Source organism: Myxocyprinus asiaticus, chromosome 48 (genome assembly GCF_019703515.2).
Source record: "Myxocyprinus asiaticus isolate MX2 ecotype Aquarium Trade chromosome 48, UBuf_Myxa_2, whole genome shotgun sequence".
In the NCBI taxonomy this organism is placed as follows: domain Eukaryota; kingdom Metazoa; phylum Chordata; class Actinopteri; order Cypriniformes; family Catostomidae; genus Myxocyprinus; species Myxocyprinus asiaticus.
In genome coordinates this window covers 5,900,536-5,917,224 of record NC_059391.1, presented here as the reverse complement: position 1 = coordinate 5,917,224, position 16,689 = coordinate 5,900,536, and the positions used below count along the sequence as shown (strand labels likewise).

Genomic DNA, 16,689 nt, shown 5'->3' with positions numbered 1-16,689 from the left:
TGATTACAAGTCCAAAATACATGTGATCATGCGCGCAGACATTGGCACCAGCTTAGAGACGACATAAAAACTGATAATGCAAGGGTTGACCGTTCATAAAGACTGATAATAAAAGGGTTGACCGTTCATAAATCAACAATCACGATTAAAGATCATATTCTTTTATTGATCTCGGAGACATAATAACCAACAGACTTAAATAAGAACAAATATTAGCAGATTAGGCAACATCTCCCTTGAAAGAGCAACTCAGGTCTTAAAAATGAAATTCACATCCCAAAAGTGCACTAAAACTGACTGAAATGCAACAAATAAGATACCCACAAAACTAAAGAATGTGGTTAATTTTGAAATGCATTTGCCAAAAATCGAAATAACAGTACGTTTTGTAGCTTTTCTGTCTTAAAAATACAAATTATTAGTCACAAACTATTCTTTGTATACAGCTAAATGATTTGCATTTACTTAATAAATCTGGAACTGTAAATATTGCCAAACTTTGCTGAGAATAGGTCAATATTAAACATAAGTCAGCAAAATAAATGTAATAAAACTGAAATACGGAACCACGTCGTCATCCTCGTCAATTTCACCTTGTAACAGCGTCTGAATGAAAATCGAAGTCACTATCCACATGTAAGAGGGCAATTTTCTTGTATTCTCTCTCTCTAAAGACAAATTTTGAGAGGTCACAATTCATGTGATAAAGTTATCATAGCAGTCGTAGTATCAATAGCCAATAGACCGAAACACATGCCAGTTTAACATAAGCTCAAATGAAAGCAAGAACATGATCTATACTGTACACAAAACCTGTCAAGAACAGATCCAGGTCATATTTTTTATTTACAAAATGAAGGTTGTTTCTAGAACCATTAAGATGTTTTGCATTGCAACACGTCTCTTTCTCATGATCGTAATGTGAAAAAATTGTTACTTAAAAGATTTATACATGTGGTAGTATTTAAAGTATTTTTAATTTATGCTGATTTATACAGTAAAACATATACTGTATTTTTTATTTACTAGAATCGCCATTAATATTAATGGGAACTAAACAACAACAACAAAAAACAACAGCAAATGTAAAATGTCTTGACACGTGCCAAATTGTCATGAAAATCATGTCACAATGCAAAAACTATCATAATGGTCCTAAAAATAGTCTTCATTGTTTTTACGCAAAATATAATTTATAATTTTTTGGTCTTTTGATTGTGGGGTGAAATATAACCCAGACATGTTTTCGTGAGGTGACATCTTCTTTAAATCGAATGCTTAGGTCATTTTCAAATAGCGTACCTGATCTGCATTTACACAAATGCTTTATTTAATCAATAAAATAAAATCAGGTGGATATCTAAAATTCCCACAGAACTAAAAATCTGTAAACTCTCACTGAAATAACACAGAAAGCGAGAAGACTGGAGAGAGTGTGGGTCATGTGATCAGAGCTGAAGTGTGTGTGTGTGGGGTGGGGGATACTGGTGGCAGCAGGGTCAGTAAAGGTCACTGAGTCCAGCGGTCTTCCGTGCTTTCTGCATGAGCGCTCGCAGCTGGAACTGTTTTCGGGACAGCAGTCGCACATGCTGTGTGAAAAAATACAAGAGGAAAAGTCTGTCAAACAATAACACCAAGAAAAGTCAACTACACAACATTAAACGTGTGCTCACGTCAAATCTGATTTGAATGATTTTTTTTTTTTTGTACCAAAACTCCAATGAAAAAGTTTGTGTAACTAAATGGAATTCAACGGTCATTTACATCATAGAAAAAAAAAAAATACAAGCCATTGCTAAAACTGAACGCAAACGATTTTGCTCAATGTTCCTTAACGGACCAATCAGCCGTAATTTCGAAGCGAGACTACATCAACAGTCAAATTTGCGAATGCCACATATTCGGTGTGGCATTCAGAGTCAGACATGATGTGAACATGCATTAAGTGATGTTTAATAGATAATATAGCAAAATTAAGAACAGATAAAGTACGAGTGTGTCATGGATAACAGAGAAGTGATAGTAAAGGATGAACAAACCTTGAGAAAGACCTCCAGGTCGATGACACCTCTACGCAGGGCTTCTCCCAGGTAAAAGATGGTGTCTTCGATGGCGTTCTCCTCTGCGTACAAGTTCAGGATCTGTTTGTAGAGTGGAGCTGTGGGGATGATCACATCATCAATGTCATTGTTTTCCGACTGGTTCTCCATCTTCTCTAGAGCTTCACTCAGTTCCTCGTCCTTCTTCTTCAAGAGCTCAATGTTTCTGTCCACCTCAGCCTGAGGAAAAAAACACGTCAAAATTGTATTCTTCTGCCAAAAACAATGTGATCTCAAAGTAAGACTCTGGAAGAAAACCCTTTGTATTTATGGAGTAAGTGCTAATGTTCTAACCACTTCCTGGTCCAGGCGAGACACCATGTCCTCTAGCTTCTGGTGTCCTTTCTTCAGGTCTTCCTCTGTCCTCTTCAGAGCGTCCAGCTCGGCCTGTGCTCTGTCCATCTCTTCTTTCATTCTCCAGCGCAGTTTATCGCTCACAGCTGAGATCAGTGATGCTCGGATGGTGTCCTCACCGATGGTACCATCACGACTAGGTCCTGGAGGGTCATATAAGAGAGAAACTTTGATTGACGTTGTTTTGGTGCGAATTCGGTTTGAATGCCCATTTTATTACTGTGTTAGTTATTAGTTTTCTGAACCAAGTGACAACAACGGTGTCCATTTGAAAAGGTCGATCAGGGATTTGGTGTTTTCAACACAGTATGGTTCGTAACATTACAACTAGTGTTCTCATGCTGAAATAAATGTTCTAATGCTGGTACCTTCTTAGTGTATCAAATGGACTGATATTAATGGTTTAACTCAAGATTTTACGAGTGAAAATCATGTAGGAAAGAGTATTAATATGTATAATTTTGCATTGATAAAACCGTCAAAATATATACCAATATGTTGGTCAGGCTGATTAATAGGCCGCTATATATATATATATACACACACACACACACACACACAGTATATAAGCGATAATGTATTGTCAGCTGGTCAAACCCTCAAAAAAGGAGGGATCTTGTATCACACTGAACTTTTTGCAATAATGACTGGCTGACTGTATCTTATCCCGCTTTTTACATTGCTACTTACCAAATAAATAAGTGCAGATAAAATATTGATTTAAATTTAAACTAGCCTGACAAAAATTTATCAAGCCAACATAATTATTTTCTTAGAAACCAAAGAGTGATATGAGAGACATGAAACCAGCAAATGCCATGTGGCCTACCATAATGATTGATTACACAGTGTAGTGTTCAGTATACAATATTATTTTATTACAAAATTATGCAGTTGCGGACCACTAATAAATTGTATGCAAATGCAACATATTTCAAGTTCACAAACTCTTTTCCACTGTGAAAAGATAAATATTTTTGTCCCACATTACATAAAGTGTAACCCTCAGAATGCTGTCTGTGAGGAGACATGCTTTAACATGTTCATAGGTCATCCAGGCATACAGAAGGACTGTGTGATTGGAGGCTCAGCACTGTAAACTGAATGTCATGGTTCAAACCAGCCTAACATTGAAAATTCCATGTGGATTGATATCCTCTTCTTACTCCTGCCGCTCTAAATTTAACCACTCCAGGCTCTGACAAACTGGATCAACCCAGCCCTTTGACCTTTATCAGCTCAGAGTCTAGTTACACACCCAACCTTTCAGAGTGCTCCAGAGAGGTCACTGTAAACTAGGCATGAAGCCAGGCAGAAGACCAGAGGTCAGGATCAAGATAGATGCACAGGGTGAATGGTTAAAGTGGGTGCCATCACAGTGGTTGTGAAGCTGGCAGTAACATGGCCGTGTCAAGATGCTTAAAGTGCAAGTCTTCAACTGCACTTCCTGCGTTGCCAATTCAGATTCATTCAGATTCAGATCAACTCTGATTAAGATTGAATGACGCCAATTCAGATCAACTTCAGAGTCAGACTGAATACTGCCAATTCAGATTACCTTGGATTCATGTTGAATGTTGGTAATTTAGATTACATTTGTAGCAAAAAAAATTTAGAAACTGAACATTTATACATTTACTTGAGTGCTTATTAATGGATTACAGTGGTTCATGTGTTATAATTGTTGGTCAACAAAACTGAGTAACTCACCCACAGTCGTGACAGGGGTCTGAGAAGTGTAGTGTGCTGAACCACCTGTGGCAGGATAAGCATTCCCTCCTGGATAAGGATAACCTGGATAACCACTGGAGCGGACATAAATCATTACATAACCAATGAATCACACTTACTAATCACAACACAACCTTTCAAATAATGTGTTTTCATAACATTAGTATTACAAAAGCCAGAAAAGTGAAAACATAATAACTTCCGCAGATTCATGAAAAATTGTTTGGGGTGTCTGTCATTATTTTGCATGTGATCCTTGGTCAGACTGAAGGAATCATTACCATGGGTTTGGGTTTGGCCCGTAGGGAGATACTGCAGGCATTCCAGGCATATAGGACTCTGGAAGGAAGGGAAGGACACAACACAAACACTTTAATACGCACTGCTGGAGACATCTGCTGTTTAAAACAGGCACTACTTTAAAAACTGTTGTTTTACTTTGAGTTGTTTAGAGTTGTTAATATAGGAGTAATCTGAGCCATGAATTAGGTCACATACATATGTATATTTTCAGTGCCCAAAGTATATGAAACTGCATTAATGTACAACCCCAATTCCGAAAAAGTTGGGACTGTATGAAAAATGATAATAAAAACAGAGTTATTTGTAAATTATATTCACCCTTTGCTATATTGAAAGCACTGCAACTAAACATTATATGATGTTTTACCTTGTGAATTTCATTATTTATTTATTTTTTATGTACAGTAATTTCAAATCAGATGATTGCAACACGCTCCAAAAAAGTTGGGACAGTCAAGTGTTTACCACTGTGAAACATCACCATTTCTTCTAATAACACTTATTAAGCATTTGGGCACTGAAGATATAAGTTTGTTAAGTTTAGAAAGTGGAATTTTCCCCCATTCATCCATTATGTAAGTCTTCAGCTGTACAATTGTACAGGGTTTTCATTGCCATATGGGTGCTTCATAATGCACCACACATTCTCAGTTGGAGATGGTCAAGACTGCAGACAGGCCAATCTAGCCCCCACACACTCTGCTTACACAGCCATATGTGGTTTGAAGTTGTCCTGCTGGAAAATGCAGGGACGTCCCTGGAAAAGACGGTGCTGGATGGCAGTATATGTTGCTCCAAAATTTGTACATATCTGTCTGCATTAATGGTGCCCTCACAGATATGCGAGTTACTCATGCCATGGGCACTGACACACCCCTGTCCCATACAGACACTGGCTTTTGGACTGGACGCTAATAACAGTTTGGATGGTCCTTTTCCTTTTTGGCCCATATAACACGACGGCTTTGTTTTTCAAAAACGTTTTGAAATGTGGATTCTTCAGACCAAAAAACACAGTTCCACTGTTCTACTTTCCATCTAAGATGAGACCAAGCCCAGAGAAGTCGGCAGTGCTTTTGGACAGTGTTGATGTATGGCTTCTGCTTTGCATAGTAAAGTCTTAACTTGCATTTGTGGATGCAGCGGCGAACTGTGTTGACTAACAAAGGTTTACTAAAGTTATCCCAAGCCCATGTTCATGATATCCATTACAAATGAATGATGTTTAAGACAGTGACATCTAAGGGTTCAGAGATTACGCACATTCAGAAATGGTTTTCGTCTTGCCATTTACACACCAAGATTTGACCAGATTCCTTTAATCTTTCAACTATATTGTACACTGTAGAGGGCAAAATGCCCAAAAATCCTTCCAATTTGTCTTTCGGGAACATTGATCTCAAAGTGCTGGATCATTTGCTGAAGTATCTGTTGGCAAATTGACAAGTTTCAAATGATCCTTGCTCTTGAAGGACTATGCTGTTTTTGGAGGCTCCTTATATACTATGACACGACTGGCACACCTGTTTTACATCTCCATGTTATTTCAACTCGTCAAATTGTTATTAGTCTTAAATTGCCCCCGTCTCAACTTTTTTGGACTGTGTTGCAATCATCTGATTTGAAATTACTGAACATTTTCAAAAAACAAGGAAATTCACAAGGAAAAATATAATATAATGTGTAGTGCTTTCAATATAGCAAAGGGTGAATATAATTTACAAATAACTCCTTTTTGTTTTTATTAGCATTTTTCATAGTGTCCCAACTTTTTCGGAATTGGGGTTGTAGAATGGTGAGAAACCACCATCTCTTCCTCATAGCAGATGTGTTCAAGGAGCACAATACTTGTTGACCCCTCTCCAAACATAGCGCTTATAGTTGTGACCATAAAGCTCTATTTTGGTCTCGTCACTCCAAATCACAGTGTGCCGGAAGCTGTGAGGCATGTCAAGGTGTTGTCGGGCATATTATAACCAGGCTTTTTTGTGGCATTGGCTTCTTTCTGGCAACTCGACCATGCATCTAATTTTTGTTCAAGTATCGTCATATTGTGCTCCTTGAAACAATAACAACGTCTTTTTCCAGAGCAGCCTATATTTCTCCTGAGGTTACCTGTGGGTTTTTCTTTGTACCCTGAACAATTCTTCTAGCAGTTGTGGCTGAAATCTTTCTTGGTCTACCTGACCTTCGCTTGGTATCAAGAGATCCCCAAATTTTCCACTTCTTAATAAGTGATTGAACAGTACTGACTGGCATTTTCAAGGCTTTGGATATATTTTTATATCCTTTTCCATCTTTATAAAGTTCTATTACCTTGTTACGCAGGTCTTTTGAGAGTTCTTTTCTGCTCCCCATGGCTCAGTATCTAGCCTGCTCAGTGCATCCACATGAGAGCTAACAAACTCATTGACTATTTATACACAGACACTAATTGCAATTTAAAAAGTCACAGGTGTGGGAAATTAACCTTTAATTGCCATTTAAACCTGTGTGTGTGTCACCTTGTGTGTCTGTAACAAGGTCAAACATTCAAGGTATGTAAACTTTTGATCAGGGCCATTTGGGTGATTTCTGTTATCATTATGATTTAAAAAGGAGCCAAACAACTATGTGATAATAAATGGCTTCATATGATCACTATCCTTAAATAAAAGATAGTTTTTTTGCATGATCAGTCCTATTTTCAAAATCAAAGCCAAAATTTCACAATTTCTGCCAGGGTATGCAAACTTTTGAGCACAATTGTATATATACATACATACATACATACTCTCTCACCGGCCACTTTATTAGGTACACCTGTACATCTACATATTCATGCGATTATCTAATCAGCCAATCGTGTGGCAGCAGTGTAATGTATAAAATCATGCAGATATGGGTCAGGAGCTTCAGTTAATATTCACATCAACCATCAGAATGGGGAAAAAATGTGATCTCAGTGATTCCCACAGAACTGCCGCTCGTGGATGTTTTTTGCTTTTCGCACCATTCTCTATACACTATAGAGACTGTTGTGCATGAAAATCCCAGGAGATCAACAGTTACAGAAATACTCAAACCAGCCCGTCTGGCACCAACAATCATGCCACTGTCTAAATCACTGAGATCACAGACGGGCTGGTTTGAGTATTTCTGTAACTGCTGATCTCCTGGGATTTTCACACACAACAGTCTCTAGAATTTACTCAGAATGGTGCCAAAAACAAAAAATATCCAGTGAGCATCAGTTCTTTGGATAGAAATGCCTTGTTGATGAAAGAGCTCAACAGAGAATGGCCAGACTGGTTCGAACTGACAAAGCCTACGGTAACTCAGATAACTGCTCTGTACAATTGTGGTGAGAAGAATATCATCTCAGAATGCTATTCTGAGATGTGGGTTGGCGCTGTTTGGCAGCATGAGGGGGACCTACACAATATTAGGCAGGTGGTTTTAATGTTGTGGTTGATCGGTGTATATACAATTGAAGTCAGACGTTTTCATACACTTAGGTTGAAGTCATTAAAACTCATTTTTTAACCACTCCACAGATTTAATATTAGCAAACTATAGTTTTGGCAAGTCATTTAGGACATCTACTTTGTGCATGACAAGAGTAATTTTTCAACAACTGTTTACAGATAGATTGTTTCATTAAAATTAAAAGAAATCAGCCAAGATCTCAGAAAAAACATTTTTGGACCTCCATAAGTCTGGTTCATCCTTAGGAGCAATTTCCAAATGCCTGAAGGTACCACGTTCATCTGTACAAACAATAGTATGCAAATATAAACACCATGGGACCACGCAGCCATCATACTGCTCAGGAAGGAGATGCATTCTGTCTCCTAGAGATGAACGTAGTTTGGTGCGAAAAGTGCAAATCAATCCCAGAACAACAGCAAAGGACCTTGTGAAGATACTGGAGGAAACAGGTAGACAAGTATCTATATCCACAGTATAGCTAGAGTCCTATATCGACATAACCTGAAAGGCTGCTCAGCATGGAAGAAGCCAATGCTCCAAAACCACCATAAAAAAGCCAGACTACAGTTTGCAAGTGCACATGGGGACAAAGATCTTACTTTTTGGAAAAATGTCCTCTGGTCTGATGAAAAAAAATTTAACTGTTTGGCCATAATGACCATTGTTATGTTTGGAGGAAAAAGGGTGAGGTTGCAAACCGAAGAATACCATCCCAACCGTGAAGCATGGGGGTGGCAGCATCATGCTGTGGGGGTGCTTTGCTGCAGGAGGGACTGGTGCACTTCACAAAATAGATGGCATCATGAGGAAGGAAAATTATGTGGATATATTGAAGCAAAATCTCAAGAAATCAGCCAGGATGTTAAAGCTCGGTCGCAAATGGGTCTTCCAAATGGACAATGACCCCAAGAATACCTCCAAATTTGTGGCAAAATGGCTTAAGGACAACAAGGTAAACAAGTCAAGGTATTGGAGTGGTCATCACAAAGCCCTGACCTCAGTCTGATAGAAAATTTGTGGGCAGAACTGAAAAAGCATGTGCGAGCAAGGAGGCCTTCAAACTTGACTTAGTTACACCAGTTCTGTCTGGAGGAATGGGCCAAAATTCCAGCAACTTATTGTGAGAAGCTTGTAGAAGGCTACCCAAAATGTTTGACCCAAGTTAAACGATTTAAAGGCAATGCTACCAAATACTAACAAAGTGTATGTAAACTTCTGACCCACTGGGTATATGAAATAAATCATTCTCTCTACTATTATTCTGACATTTCACATTCTTAAAATAGTGATCCTAACTAACCTAAGACAGGGAATGTTTTCTATGATTAAATGTCAGGAAATGTGAAAGACTGAGTTTAAATGTATTTGGCTAAGGTGTATGTAAACTTCTGACTTCAACTGCATATACAGTATGTATGTACGTATATATATATATATATATATATATATATATATATATATATATATACACACACACATACACATACACACACACACACACACACACACACACACTGGTGGCCAAGAGTTTGGAATAATGTACAGATTTTGATGTTTCAGAAGGAAATTGGTACTTCAATTCACCAAAGTGGCATTCAACTGATCACAAATTATAGTCTGGTCATTACTGATGTAAAAAAACAGCACCATCACTATTTGAAAAAAGTCATTTTTGATCAAATCTAGACAGGCCCCATTTCCAGCAGCCATCACTCCAACACCTTATCCTTGAGTAATCATGCTAAATTGCTAATTTGGTACTAGAAAAGCACTTGCCATTATATCAAACACTGCTGAAAGCTATTTGGTTCATTAAATGAAGCTTAACATTGTCTTTGTGTTTGTTTTTGAGTTGCCACAGTATGCAATAGACTGGCATGTCTTAAGGTCAATATTAGGTCAAAAATGGCAAAAAAGAAACAGCTTTCTCTAGAAACTTGTAAGTCAATCATTGTTTTGAGGAATGAAAAATTGCTTGAAATTGCCAAAAAACTGAAGATTTCATACAAAGGTGTACACTACAGTCTTCAAAGACAAAGGACAACTGGCTCTAACAAGGACAGAAAGAGATGTGGAAGGCCAGATGTACAACTAAACAAGAGAATAAGTACATCAGAGTCTCCAGTTTGAGAAATAGACGCCTCACATGTCCTCAGCTGACAGCTTCATTGAATTCTACCCGCTCAACACCAGTTTCATGTACAACAGTAAAGAGAAGACTCAGGGGTGCAGGCCTTATGGGAAGAATTGCAAAGAAAAAGCCACTTTGAAACAGAAAAACAAAAAGAAAAGGTTAGAGTGGGCAAAGAAACACAGACATTGGACAACAGATAATTGGAAAAGAGTGTTATGGATCTTAACTCCATTGAGCTTTTGTGGGATCAGCTAGACTGTAAGGTGCATGAGAAGTGCCCGACAAGACAGCCACATCTATGGAAAGTGCTACAGGAAGCGTGGGGTGAAATGCCACCTGAGTATCTGGACAAACTGACAGCTAGAATGCCAAGGATCTGCAAAGCTGTCATTGCTGCACATGGAGGATTTTTTGATGAGAACTCTTTGAAGTAGTTTAAGAAGTTCTCTCAGGAGATCAGCAGTTACAGAAATACTCAAACCAGCCAGTCTGGCACCAACAATCATCCATGTGATTATCTAATCAGCCAACCATGTGGCAGCAGTGCAGTGCATAAAATCATGTAGATACGGGTCAGGTGTTTCAGTTAATGTTCACATCAACCATCAGAAAAATGTGATTTCAGTGATTTGGACCGTGGCATGATTGTTGGTGCCAGACGGGCTGGTTTGAGTATTTCTGTAACAGCTGATCTCCTGGGATTTTCACGCTCTAGAATTTACTCTAGAATGGTGCCAAAAACAAAAAACATCCAGTAAGCAGCAGTTCTGTGGATGGAAATGCCTTGTTGATGAGAGAGGTCAACAGAGAATGGCCAGACTGGTTCGAACTGACAGTCTTCGCTAACTCAGATAACCGCTCTGTACAATTGTGGTGAGAAGAATAACATCTCAGAATGCTATTCTGAGACGTGGGTTGGCGCTGTTTTGGAGGCACAAGAGGGACCTACACAATATTAGGCAGGTAGTTTTAATGTTGTGGCTGATCGGTATATATATACCAAGGCTATATTCCTCACAAATGTTCACTGATGTAGTACAGCAATAAAAAATCATCGTTTTTTTTTTTTATTAATGAATTCAGTATAACAAAAAGAGTACAATCATTATTTTTCCACATTACAGTAGGCTACTGAGAACTGGTTTCATTTTCTTCATGAAAAATGTCTTATGTTTTTCCCCTTTTTAATTTTTGGGTGAGATACTGTATGATCGAACATTTCTTGAAAGTTTTTGTGAGATTAAGCAAGTCAGCACAAAAAAATTATGCCTGTTATACATCAAAAGTACTTATCACATAGGAGTTTAGGAGAATGAAATCTGTTTACGGTTGGGTGGTCCGGCTGCCTGGAAGGCCTGGTATGGAGGTTGTGTAGTGGGTCTGGAGAACACGGGGGGCTCCTCACCAAACACAACAATCATCACCTGGATGAGCCCATACAGATCTGACTGAGGCTGATGGTAAGGAGAAAACAAAATACAAGATCATTAGAAAGTTTTACATATTTCAGGTTTTCTTTAACAATCAGATCCTATTCTGAATTATCAGTGCAAATTTTCTGTTTTCTTATATTATAATTTAAAATGTACAGTACTGTGAAAAAGTGTTTGACCGTTTCCTGATTTCTTCTATTTTTTTGTGTATTTTTAATAGTAAATTGTTTTAGATCTTCAAACAAGAGATAAAACAAAGGCAAACTGAGTAAACACAAAATACAGTTTTCAAATATATATTTTTTTTATTGGAGCAAAAAGCTGTCCAACACCTATATCACCTATGTGAAAAACAAACTTCCCCCTTAAATGTAATAGCTGGTTGTGCCACCTTTAGCAGCAATATCTGCAACCAAATGCTTACGATAACTGGAGATCAGTCTTTCACAATACTGTGGTGGAATTTTGGCCCACTCTTCTTTGCAGAACTGCTTTAGTTCAACCACACTGGAGGGTCTGAGCATGAACTGCCCGTTTAAGGTCCTGCCACAACATCTCAATCACGAAAATCGACTCATCAGTCCACAGAACATTCTCCCAAAAGCTTTGAAGATCATCAAGGTGTTTTGGCAAAATTCAGATGAGCCTTAAAGGAGACCAATTATGCCCCTTTTTACAAGGTGTAATATAAGTCTCAGGTGTCCCCAGAATGTGTCTGTGAAGTTTCAGCTCAAAATACCCCACGGATAATTTATTATACCATGTTGTAAATGCCTCTTTTTGGGTGGAATCAAAAACACGCTGTTTTCGTGTGTGTCTCTTTAAATGCAAATGAGCTGCTGCTCCCCGCCCCCTTTCCGGAAGAGGGCTGTGCCTTTACAGCTCATGCTTTGGATACTATAGCAACAACAAATCAGAACCAATATGACTGACACCGTACATACCGGAGTTCAGCCATATATGTATGAGCAAACGTAAACGACACAAAACATAGGCATTTTGAGTTTGTGATAGTGCTTCTTATGTAGAAAATCACTTCCTGCCCTCCATCTGCATTTACGTCATGTGCAAACAAGCTATAATGACATAGCTCTGGTCTCTGTTAATACAATCGGAGACAATGGTAACTTTAGCTGCACTAGCCGTGGAATCAGCTAACAAACACATTCGGAAAGGCGATTTGCAAACATTCACAAAATATAAAGTGCGATACTTACATCTTCAGGATATAAAGTTGGAACATGAAAAGTCGGTACTGATCCATGCTTGAGAGTCAAATTTTTGGAAAATGCTGCTTTATATTCACCCTCATTCACAAAGCAGTCCGGTGTAAAATGATTTGCACAAACATACATGAATTTTGGTATGTTTTGGGGCACATTTTCTTCAACAAAAATAAACTGTCCACTGCGTCTTCAGTGGCTCTGATTCCAGGAGTATATGAAGACTCTTATGTTCACTTTTACAGCCAACAACAGAACACTTATGACGCTTACGAAGTTGAGACATTATTCTTCTCACTGTAGCTGCTCCAGCGCAGAAAATGGCAGACTGTGTGTAGATCACTCAGGGGAGGATCTATGATAACAGGGTGGAGTCCGTCACCAGTCGTGGGCGTGGCTTGCTCTAAAGTGACGTCACTTTAGAGCGGATATGAAAACCAGTCATTTTGAGACACTGTTTTTGATTAATAGAAATATAAGAAAGAGGAGTGGGTGGACTTTTAACATTGTAGGGTGGTTGTGTACACACACTGCCGACTCACATTTATGTTCAAACACCATGTAAAAGTGAATTTTGCATAATAGGTCCCCTTTAATGTTCTTCTGGGTTAGCAGTTGTTTTCACATTGCCACTCTTCCATGGATGCCAGTTTTGGCCAATGTCTTTCTGATAGTGGAGTCATGAACAGTGACCTTTATTGATGCGAGAGGCTTGCAGTTCCTTGGATGTTGTCCTTGGCTTTTTGTGACTTTCTGGATGTATCGTCACTGTGCTCTTGGAGAAATTTTGGAAGGTCGGCCACTTCTGGGAAGGTTCACTACTGTGCCAAGTTTTCTCCATTTGGAGATAATGGCTCTCACTGTGGTTCTTTGGAGTCCCAGAGCCTTTGAAATAGCTTTGTAACCCTACCCAGACTTATGTATTTCAATCACCTTTTTCCTCATCATTTCTGGAATTTCTTTTGACATTGGCATAGTGTGCTGCTGGGTGAGACCTTTTTAGCCAACTTCATGCTGCTGAAAAAGTTCTATTTAGGTGTTGATTTGATTGAACAGGGCTGGCAGTAATCAGGCCTGGGTGTGTCTAGTCCAGCTGAACACCATTATGAATGCAGTTTCATAGATTTGGGGATTTATGAAATAGATTTATTTGGGGGCAAATACTTTTTCACACAGGCCCAGTTTGTACTGGATAACATTTTTGCTTCAATAAATAAAATTATCGTTTAAAAACTGTATTTTGTGTTTACTCAGATTGTCTTTGTTTTATGTTAGATTTTGTTTTAACAATTTAGTATGAGATATACACAAAAGTAGATGAAATCTGGATGGGGCAAATACTTTTTCACAGCACTGTAGTTACAGTTCTATGACTCCATCAAACTGTGAAAAAGAGGATCATTTGTGAATTCAATGTGCAATTTTTGAGAATTATGGGGGTCATTTTGCACAAAACTATTACTATTAGCTTACCACCACATAAAAGACATGGTGCAAAAACATTATAATTTAGCAATTTTAGGTAACTGAATCATACATGTTTCCACTCATGCAGATAAGGCAGATAGATCTTGCCGTTGGCATCAATGTGTTTGCCAGTCTTTATCATCATCGCGCTGGTGGGCTTCACGAAACAAATAGGAGGATTGTAGGGATACGTGTCCAACAGCCACAGGCACACGGGAATGTTGTACACATTCCCTGTTGGAAGAACCAGAAAAAGGACCAGTGAAAATACAATACTGTATAAAGGGACAGTTCACCCAAAAGTGAAAATTCTGCCATAATTTACTCACCTCTATAACTAACAGGTACAGTTCCTGTAAGGCTCATTAAGTCTCTGGAGGAGCCGTCATTAAACACTGAGGGGGAAAAAACAGCACTGAAAAACACAAATAGATATAATGTTTCCAAACATCTCACACTACAGGAAGGATGATATAATCTTACCGTAAGCATCCATCACAGGTTTAAGATCTTTGTACTGAGAGATGACATTTGTTATCTCCCGGACAGTGAGATCTCTGTATTTGTATTGCTGAAAGATAAGAAAAAAGGGCAATAGAAGTAATCTGGTAAATTCTATTGAGAAAGTATATTAATGTCCCAGTTATAGAGCGCTATCGCAACAACTTCAACAAAATGGCTGAACACAGAAAACACAAAATGATTTACTAATGCCCTAAAGTTATGACCATAACTCTCACTATATAATAACTTGATATGTTAATATATCAATATAATACTCAACTGATCAGTAATCAGATCTACACCGATCAGCCACAACATTAAAACCACCTGCCTAATATTGTGTAGGTCCCCCCTCGTGCCGCCAAAACAGCTCCAACCCGCATCTCATATAGAATAGCATTCTGAGATGTTATTCTTCTCACCACAATTGTACAGAGTGGTTATCTGAGTTACCGTAGACTTTGTCAGTTAGAACCAGTCTGGCCATTCTCTGTTGACCTCTCTCATCAACAAGACATTTCCATCCACAGAACTGCCGCTCACTGGATGTTTTTGTTTTTGGCACCATTGTGAGTAAATTCTAGAGAATGTTGTGTATGAAAATCCCCGGAGATCAGCAGTTACAGAAATATTCAAACCAGCCCATCTGGCACCATGATTTTCACACACAAAAGTCTCTAGAATTTACTCCGAATGGTGCTAAAAACAAAAAACATCCAGTGAGCGGCAGTTGTGTGGATGGAAATGTCTTGTTGATGAGAGAGATCAACAGAGAATGGCCAGACTGGCTCAAAATGACAAAGTCTACGGTAACTCAGATAACCACTCTGTACAATTGTGGGGAGAATAATATAATCTCAGAATGCTATTCAGAGATGTGGGTTGGCGCAGTTTTGGCGGCACGAGGGGGACCTACACAATATTAGGCAGGTGGTTTTAATGTTGTGGCTGATCGGTGTTTACACACACACACACACACACACACACACACACACACACACACACACACATACATACTTGTATAAACACGACATTTCTAACTACTTGTTTTAATAATGCAATATTAAAATACAATTCATAAGGTGTTAACATGATCATAAAAAGATCCTAAATCCACTATTACAGCCCAATATATTATAGATTCAGATAAATAAAATTTCAAACATGCCAATTGAGCTAAATGAAATTATTATTATAGATACATTATTAATGTCAAAAGTCCACCATATTATTCCATATTAAATGAAAGTAACCATTCAAATCTGAGAATATCAACCAAAAGACTTGATACAAACCTTCAGCATCTTTTTAAGAGCTCCTTCGTTGACAACAGCCATAATTGTTTACACAATATAAATAAATACACTAAACTCTTGAGGGGAAAAAAAGAGAAGAAGAAATGTGTGCAATCTGAAATATATTTGTGTGTGTTTGTGCTCAGGCCTGCTGCCCGGCCAAAACACTCTTATTAACAACTACTGTGAGACACAAACACGCTCTAGAGCCCTTAATAACTCAATAATATAAAATGAATTATAGCGATTGAACGAAAATTAAGAATATGTTCGTAAAGTCAACTGGAATTCATTACGAGGAAGATAAACAAGATGAATGCTGTGAGCGTCACTACAGTGAGAGAGTTTCACTTCCGGTAGGAGTGTGTTAGGTTTTTCAAAATAAAAGTTGTTTATTTTGTTTTGAAATACCTATTATTATTATTATTATTATTATTATTATTATCATCATCAGCAATAATAATAATAATTAGCACATTCATTGTACAATTCATATTGTGCACATATACTGTAATTCTGTGTGATGTCTTAATAGAGCAGCTCAGTCAATATTTCTTAAAGTGATAACTTTATAACAAATTGGTGACAATGACCATACTCGGCAATACTGTTAAAACAAACAAAAGGTATATTTAAAAACAAAAGGTATATAAAATACAAAGAAAATCTCAAATT

General features: G+C 38.0%; 1 protein-coding gene across 1 annotated transcript; it reads right to left on the bottom strand.

The window, feature by feature from the left end:
* Positions 1-148: 148 nt before the first annotated feature.
* tsg101a (tumor susceptibility 101a) lies at positions 149-16,364 on the bottom strand. The gene is made up of 10 exons (XM_051691732.1): positions 16,015-16,364; positions 14,699-14,786; positions 14,545-14,610; positions 14,286-14,449; positions 11,420-11,546; positions 4,466-4,523; positions 4,164-4,258; positions 2,394-2,596; positions 2,040-2,279; positions 149-1,589 (listed from the first exon to the last, which is right to left on the bottom strand). Exons 1-10 carry the CDS (start codon positions 16,054-16,056, stop codon positions 1,500-1,502), a joined length of 1,173 nt encoding a protein of 390 aa, XP_051547692.1. The 5' UTR covers positions 16,057-16,364; the 3' UTR covers positions 149-1,499.
* Positions 16,365-16,689: the final 325 nt, after the last annotated feature.

Bases quoted from the DNA above. Each gene is read 5' to 3' on its own strand.
- tsg101a (XM_051691732.1), bottom strand. From the start codon at position 16,056: ATGGCTGTTGTCAACGAAGGAGCTCTTAAAAAGATGCTGAAG. The intron at 14,787-16,014 runs GTTTGTATCAAG...CTTATCTTTCAG, and splicing joins CTCTTAAAAAGATGCTGAAG to CAATACAAATACAGAGATCT. The intron at 14,450-14,544 runs GTGAGTAAATTA...TTCTTCCAACAG, and splicing joins TGTACCTGTTAGTTATAGAG to GGAATGTGTACAACATTCCC.